The following is a 7,493-nucleotide window of genomic DNA, read 5'->3' as shown; positions in this document are numbered from 1 at the left end:
TCTGATTATTGAGTCAAAGATGACAACAAATAGGCTGTTTAAGATCATGGCGACCAAAAATCCCATGAAAACGGTGACGAAGTGCTTACAAACAGTGACAACGGATGAGTTTCAGCTCTGGCATCGAAGGTATGGACATCTAAATTATAAAGGCTTGAGAACTCTGAAATATCTGAATATGGTGAAGGGATTACCACATCTAAAGCCAACGGAGGAAGCAGGGAAGTGTGCAAGCTGCTTAGTGGGAAAACAACATCGGGAAAGTATTCCGAAGAAGAGTACGTGGCGTTCAACACGGAGACTAGAACTGATACACTCGGATCTCTGCGGTCCCATCTCTCCAGCATCAAACAGCGGTAAGAAATATATCCTTACGTTCATCGACGATTACAGCAGAAAAGTTTGGATATATTTCTTGTCGTACAAATCAGAGACGTTTGGATCGTTCACGAGTTTCAAAAGTCAAGTGGAGAGAGAAACCGGAGAAGCTTTGATCTGCTTAAGAACGGACAGAGGAGGAGAATACCTATCAAACGAATTCAAAAGCTTCTGCGAAGAAAAGGGAATAAAAAGACAGCTCACAACCTCTTTCACGCCGCAGCAAAACGGAATCGCAGAACGCAAGAATCGCACAATTATGAATATGGTGCGATGTGTGCTGAATGATAAAGGAGTCCCCAAGCGTTTCTGGCCTGAAGCAGCTAAATGGGCCGTTCATGTATTAAACAGAAGTCCAATCTCTGTTTTGAAGGAGAAAACGCCAGAAGAAATGTGGAGTGGTGTAAAACCTACGGTGGATTACTTTAGAGTTTTTGGATGTTTGGGGCATGTTCATGTTCCAGATCAGAGGAGAAAGAAATTGGATGACAAAAGCATCACATGTGTTCTTATTGGAGTGAGCAGCGAATCAAAGGGATACAGACTTTATGATCCAGCCACAGAAAAAGTTGTAACAAGCCGAGACGTTGTGTTTGAAGAAGAGAAAGGGTGGAATTGGACAGAAAAGGGAGGAGAAATAAATAATGATATGCTGATTTAGGAGGATTCCGAGTCTGACACAGAGCCAAATGGAGAAGAACCAACTCATGATCCACCATCGCACCAAACAGCCGTTGAAGGATCACCGGTAACGCCTCAAAACTCTCTTCTTCAACGAACTCGAAGACAACCTGTTTATTTACAGGATTACGTGACTGGAGAGGAGTTATCTGAAGAAGAAGAGGAAGAAGACTCAACAAATTTTGTCATGTTTGGTGAGGTTGCTGATCCAGTCACGTATGATGAAGCCACAGGAGATGTTAAGTGGATAAAGGCCATGGAGAGTGAGCTGGAATCGATAGAGAAGAACAGAACGTGGTTTCTCACCGAGTTACCAAAAGGAGCAAAACGAATTGGTGTAAAGTGGGTCTACAAAACAAAGCTTAACGAGAAGGGAGAAGTTGAAAAATACAAGGCTAGGCTTGTGGCCAAGGGTTATGCTCAAAAACAAGGCGTGGATTATGATGAGGTGTTCGCTCCGGTGGCACGATGGGACACGATACGAATGATTTTGGCTCTGGCTGCTCAAGAAGGATGGTGTATATTTCAACTAGATGTGAAAAGCGCCTTCTTACACGGTGAAATTTCTGAAGATGTTTACGTAGAGCAACCGCAAGGATACGTGAAAAGGGGAGAGGAACACAAAGTTTACAAGCTCGTGAAGGCTCTCTATGGATTGAAACAAGCACCTCGTGCTTGGTATAGCAGAATCGAGGCTTACTTTACCAAAGAAGGGTTCCAGCGGTGTGAATATGAACATACTCTGTTCATAAAAGTCGGTGAAGGTAACAAGCTTCTGATTGTATCTCTTTATGTGGATGATTTAATTTTCACGGGGAATGATGTGGTGTTGCTTGAAAATTTTAAATCATCCATGAAGAGGGAATTTGATATGACAGACTTGGGAAGAATGAAATATTTCTTAGGTGTTGAAGTAATTCAAGATGCAGATGGGATTTTCATTCACCAAAAGAAATATGCTGGAGAAATCTTGGAAAGATTTAATCTACTATGTGGAAATGAGGTCAAGAATCCGATTGTACCTGGAACAAGACTTTCGAAGGATGGAGAAGGAAAGAGGGTGGATCCAACGTTGTATAAACAACTGATCGGAAGTTTGATGTACATAACATCAACGAGGCCAGACATGATGTATTCGGTGTGTTTATTGAGCAGATACATGGCGGATCCAACTGAACAACATATGCAGGCAGCAAAAAGAGTCTTGCGTTATTTAAAAGGTACTTTGGGATTTGGTGTGTTTTACAGAAGAGGAGCTGTCAGGGAGCTAACTGTCTATACAGACAGTGATTACGCTGGTGATATCGATGATAGAAAAAGCACAAGTGGCTATGTGTTTCTTTTAAGTGGTGGAGCTGTAGCTTGGGCGTCAAAGAAGCAGCCGGTGGTAACGTTATCAACAACAGAGGCTGAGTTCGTTGCAGCAGCCTATTGTGCTTGTCAATGTGTCTGGATGAGGAGAATCTTAGAAGAGTTTGGGCTAATTCAATCAGGGAGCACAACAATTATGTGTGATAACAGTTCTGCCATTAAGTTGTCAAAGAATCCTGTTCTTCACGGTCGGAGCAAACATATTGATGTCAGGTTTCATTTCTTGAGAGATCTAACTAAGGATGGTGTTGTTAAGCTTGTTCATTGTGGAACAAACGAGCAGATTGCAGACATATTAACGAAACCATTGCGTTTGGAGGTGTTCGTTCGATTGAGGGAGAAGCTTAGAGTGTGCAAAAGGGTAAACTGAAAGCTATCGTTTTCAGTTTAGGAGAGGCATTGTTGGGTTTGATTTAGTGAATAATGGACTCCGATGTTTAAGGAGTCAAAGTGTTGTCCTAGTTTTTCGTTCACGTTTATTTCTGTTTCCTGCAATTTCTGTTTCTTGTTATGTAAGAAGACTAAGTCTTCATCTTGGACTATTTAAAGCCAAGCTTATCATCTAATAAAATCATCGAAGCATTCAGCTTTAGTCTTTTGTTCTCTAAGTTCAACAAGCTAGTATTTAAACTTGCTCGCTCACACACTCATCACAACTGCAACAACAAAAAATGGACCCAGTGGTGAAGCATCTCGATGCAAGAGTGAAACGCCCACCCCACACATACCTTGCAAAACAAAACTTGTTCACTCACTCATAACTGCAAAACAATGGAGATAATGATGAAGGATCTAGACGTACAAGTGACATGTCTCGAAGAACTTCAAAATAATGTGATCTAGATACATAAATTAGTTTGTTTGATGAATGTAATAATTTACTAATCAAAATACAACAAATTAAAAACAAATATTTGCTTGTTTTGTTTGTGCAATTTGTTATTGTTGATTCTCTAAAAATACAAAGCCGATTGTTGTTTTTTGTTTTGATCTCAAAGATCTATTTTTTCTTTTGTAGATCGCGAATATGGCTGACTTTTCAGAATACGTTGGAGAATTTGATTCAGACCATACTCAATTAAATCATCGGTGAATAGCAGATGATGATGTCTTTTGCAGATGTTGAATATACATTAGATACTAACTGTTTTCTGTTCAAGTTAACGCCAATGGTGGACTTCCTGGTGGAAATGTTTTGATTTACACATTTGGAATGTTTGCTCCAGAGTTTTTGAGTGACATGGTTGTGTATTTTGCAGGTGAAGCTTTCTGGATCCATCAGTAGTCAATACTTTGAGATTGTCAAAGTTATAAGGGAACTTAAAGAAATTCTAGAAAAATACACGAACAAGAGATTAAGATCCCAATCAACGCTCTTGCATACAACACCGGCGATCTGATGGCCATTAACGCGTATTATATTAAAAAGGAACTTTTAAATCTTCTTTATAGTTTCATGGTCTTTTTATTAACGCTTGAACAAATGCTCCTCTCCAGATCGAGGATCGATGTGTTTAATCCAACGGCTAGGAAGCTTCATCAAATCACCACCTCCACTGGCTCCAACGTGTGCGATATCTAATCCTCTCCCAACGGGTAAAAACACCGATCGCACGACACGTGTGCCTCGTCTCAAAACACCGTGCCATTTGAATCCAGGGATAGATTTCTGTGTGGCGTTTTTGCACACTAAAACGGCACCCCTTTTGCTCGTGTTCGCTGATCCCAAAGCCTTAACGAACTCGCGGCGTTTCGAATCCACCACCATGAAATCAACGCCGGAGAGTCTCTCCACCAAGTTCTCCGCCGATTCTCCTATCAAAACCTCCGTAGCTTCACTAGTAACAGCGCCTTTCATCACCGCCTCGTACTCCGACCTCGACTCCTCGTCGGGAACTATGCACACGTGTTTTCCGCACGTGTGAATGGCCGCCACGGCGAGTCCAACGCTGGTGGCGATCGGATCTCCACGTGTCCAAGTCTCGACGATCATCCTCGTGTTCCATCCCGCCGCCGTGGCCGATAAATACTCTGCCGCACTCGATTCTTTGTAGTGTTTACACTTCAAGAAACACATATATATATAGAGATTGAAAAATAAGATGAAGATTCCATATACTGATATACATCAAGAAAGTCTCAACAACAATCACATATAAAAAAAAAAGATCGTTTCAAACAACAGCAGGATATCGTAATAACTATTATAGTATAATTCATATACAAATTCAAGAAGTTCTTTTAAGAAATCTAATCTAGATCAATCTGAAGATGGTATAACAAATATGCACCAGTACTTGGAGTATTCTTACGGTTCTAACGGTGTGGATGTAAGCGTTAGAGGCTGTTTCCGGCGACCAGACGAGCTTCATGATCATAATCTTGTTTTCTTTTATTTTTTTTTCTCTATCTATTTCGATGAAAACTTAAATGTGTTTTCTTTAGGGAGAAGAAATGTCTCTCTATATGTAGGTATATATATAAGGGAAGTTGATGAAGGAGGCAGGTGATGACAAGATCGATCGTTAGGCAGTTTGGTTAATAAATGGGTGAGGTTTGGCTTTAAGGATGGACTTAGCGTTGACATTTGTTTAACCCAATCATCACGTGTCTTCATTCTCTTTTACTCCCATTTATTACCCCTCCTTAATTTGGGATTCTCAGCTTTATTTTCATTTTACCAAAAAAAAAAAAAAAAAAAAACTTTATTTTCAATAGCCTTTAACTTAAACGAGACGTTATTTCTTTAGGTCTAACCGTCTAGGGTTTAAATTCTATAAAGTGCAAAAGATTTAATGTTTTTTATTCGATTTGTTTAAGAGGATCTTTTGCGTGTCGGCCGTAAAAAAAGAAAAGCAAATTTCTATGTATCGTCTGTTAAATGTAAATTTGTAATCTGAATATGTTGATATGATATTGGCAATCCGTATCGTATAAACTGATGTTTTTTTTTTGGGGGTTTTAGAATCCGGTTGCTTCAAGTCGATTTGTATAAAAAACAAAACCAAGTAAACATTTTATACAATAAAACACAGATTAGTTCTCAATAAATCCTCTCTTTTTTTTGTTAAAGTCAATAAATCCTCTCTTTGTAATCTATCACAATCTTAAAAAAAAAAAATCTATCACAAATAAATGAGGTTTATGATTACAATGAAATCATAATATTTGGACGTAATTGTTGTGCATCACAAAAAATAAAATAATAACAATTGTTATGCATCCACTTTTCAAGAAAAAAATATTAAGGCATTATTTCTCTATGTCAAGACATGTCAATCTTTTGCAACGGCGTCGTTTATATGGGGGTTTATAGATGGGCCAAACTAAATGCCTCCATTTGCATGATTTTCATTTTTAATGGAACTGTTATAAACAAGGCCTGCGAGGACTTGTGGATCTAAAATGAAATGTGGCAACGACCATAAGAGACTATATAAAGAAAGAGCAACTAGGGTTTTGGATTCTCTTTAGCGCAGTCGCAGCCGGAATTAACCGAAGAAAAACGATCTCAGAACAAGGTCGCTCCGTTCACCTTCGTCGTCATGGGGCGTATGCACAGTAGAGGGTTAGTCGGTTTGTCTCTTCGTTGTATTCTATTGAGAATTATTTGAAAACTCGTTCTCTTACATTCATCGTATCTGTTTTGTGTTCTGTAGTAAGGGAATCTCAGCATCTGCTTTGCCGTATAAGAGGTCACCCCCGAGTTGGCTCAAGACTACTGCCCAGGATGTAAGATTCGTAGACTATATTCTAAATTTCTATTTGGTTTTCGTTTTTAGATTTGTTCGAAATGTTGATGCCACCTAGTTTAGGATAAGAAATTTCGAAGGTTAGAAACATCTGTATTTAGGAATTAGAAGTGATGTAGCTTTGGAGAACCTCGTTTTAACAGTCATGGATGTGTCAAATTATTGCTGAGCGTTTTTTGAGAGATTCATTAACCTTACTAGTTGGAAAGATCTACTATGAAGTTACGAGCTTGATGTGAGAGTTAATTTTGTGGATTTTGTATCTTGATGAGTATACTGTCTATGATTAATTATTGCTCGTCTCTCTCCATGTGAAGAATGTGTTTACTGTGATTCGTCTTGACGTTTGCTTTGATGAACATCATAGGTTGATGAGTCCATTTGCAAGTTTGCGAAGAAGGGTCTGACTCCATCTCAGATTGGTGTCATTCTTCGTGACTCTCACGGAATTCCACAGGTCAAGAGTGTTACCGGAAACAAAATTTTGAGAATTTTGAAAGCTCATGGTACTTTGATTTTTATCCCTCGCCTTTAGTTATTTTTGTTTACATAACTAAATGTCCGAGGAAACTAAGACTTGATCTGTAATTACCTGAAGGTCTTGCTCCTGAGATCCCGGAGGATCTGTATCACCTGATCAAGAAAGCAGTTGCTATCCGCAAGCACCTTGAGAGGAACAGGAAAGACAAGGATTCCAAATTTAGGTTGATTCTTGTTGAGAGCAGAATCCACCGTCTTGCTCGTTACTACAAGAAGACCAAGAAGCTCCCTCCCGTCTGGAAGTAGTAAGTACTTTGATTTAAACAGTTTCTTAAACACTTAAAATGATCATCTTTCTTTGAATTCTGTCTTCTCATTTCTTTTTGTTGTTTTTGCAGCGAGTCTACCACCGCAAGCACTCTTGTGGCTTAAGGAAGCATAAAGCTGGTCAAAGTCCATCATGAACAACCATTTTTATTGCTGCATTATTCTATGACAATGGATCTTTACATCTGTTTTCGCAAGTTTTTGATGGGTTACAACTTACTATGAGATTTTGAAATTTAGGGAACACACTCTTGTTTATGTTATCTTTCATATCAATGTTTCATATTGGGATTTACTTTCTTCTTTACGAGAAATTGTCAGGCTCATATAGTTTTTGATCTAAGTCAAATTGCTTTCATAAAAATTGTCAGGCCCAAATAATTTTCAGAATCTTCATGAATTAGCTTTAATTAGCTAAACTGTATTAGCTTAAATTACAACCATTACTATCCACTCGTAGAATTCGTAAAAATTGGTTCTGTGTCGTGTTACAAAGAAACGATG

The 7,493-nt window shown here is 38.8% G+C and overlaps 2 protein-coding genes across 2 annotated transcripts; one reads left to right on the top strand and one right to left on the bottom strand.

Annotated features, from left to right (window-relative positions):
* Window positions 1-3,804: 3,804 nt before the first annotated feature.
* LOC18019778 lies at window positions 3,805-4,941 on the bottom strand. The gene is made up of 2 exons (XM_006402481.2): window positions 4,743-4,941; window positions 3,805-4,492 (listed from the first exon to the last, which is right to left on the bottom strand). The coding sequence occupies exons 1-2, from the start codon at window positions 4,806-4,808 to the stop codon at window positions 3,899-3,901; spliced, it is 660 nt and encodes a 219-aa protein (XP_006402544.1). The 5' UTR covers window positions 4,809-4,941; the 3' UTR covers window positions 3,805-3,898.
* An 850-nt stretch (window positions 4,942-5,791) lies between these two features.
* On the top strand, window positions 5,792-7,296 carry LOC18019777 (40S ribosomal protein S13-2). The gene is made up of 5 exons (XM_006402480.2): window positions 5,792-5,998; window positions 6,090-6,162; window positions 6,550-6,688; window positions 6,781-6,967; window positions 7,061-7,296. Exons 1-5 carry the CDS (start codon window positions 5,976-5,978, stop codon window positions 7,092-7,094), a joined length of 456 nt encoding a protein of 151 aa, XP_006402543.1. The 5' UTR covers window positions 5,792-5,975; the 3' UTR covers window positions 7,095-7,296.
* Window positions 7,297-7,493: the final 197 nt, after the last annotated feature.

The sequence above is a fragment of the Eutrema salsugineum genome, unplaced genomic scaffold (assembly GCF_000478725.1).
Source record: "Eutrema salsugineum unplaced genomic scaffold, Eutsalg1_0 scaffold_19, whole genome shotgun sequence".
Lineage (NCBI taxonomy): Eukaryota > Viridiplantae > Streptophyta > Magnoliopsida > Brassicales > Brassicaceae > Eutrema > Eutrema salsugineum.
Note: the sequence above shows the minus strand (reverse complement) of the source record. Positions and strands in the feature narration are given on the sequence as shown.

What these genes read in the sequence shown, in the direction of transcription:
- LOC18019778 (XM_006402481.2), bottom strand. Translation starts at nt 4,808, where the DNA reads ATGATCATGAAGCTCGTCTGGTCGCCGGAAACAGCCTCTAACGCTTAC. An exon ending in ACATCCACACCGTTAGAACC is followed by an intron (nt 4,493 to 4,742) that starts GTAAGAATACTC and finishes TGTTTCTTGAAG; the next exon opens with TGTAAACACTACAAAGAATC.
- LOC18019777 (XM_006402480.2), top strand. Translation starts at nt 5,976, where the DNA reads ATGGGGCGTATGCACAGTAGAGG. An exon ending in GAGAATTTTGAAAGCTCATG is followed by an intron (nt 6,689 to 6,780) that starts GTACTTTGATTT and finishes AATTACCTGAAG; the next exon opens with GTCTTGCTCCTGAGATCCCG. An exon ending in CTCCCTCCCGTCTGGAAGTA is followed by an intron (nt 6,968 to 7,060) that starts GTAAGTACTTTG and finishes TTGTTTTTGCAG; the next exon opens with CGAGTCTACCACCGCAAGCA.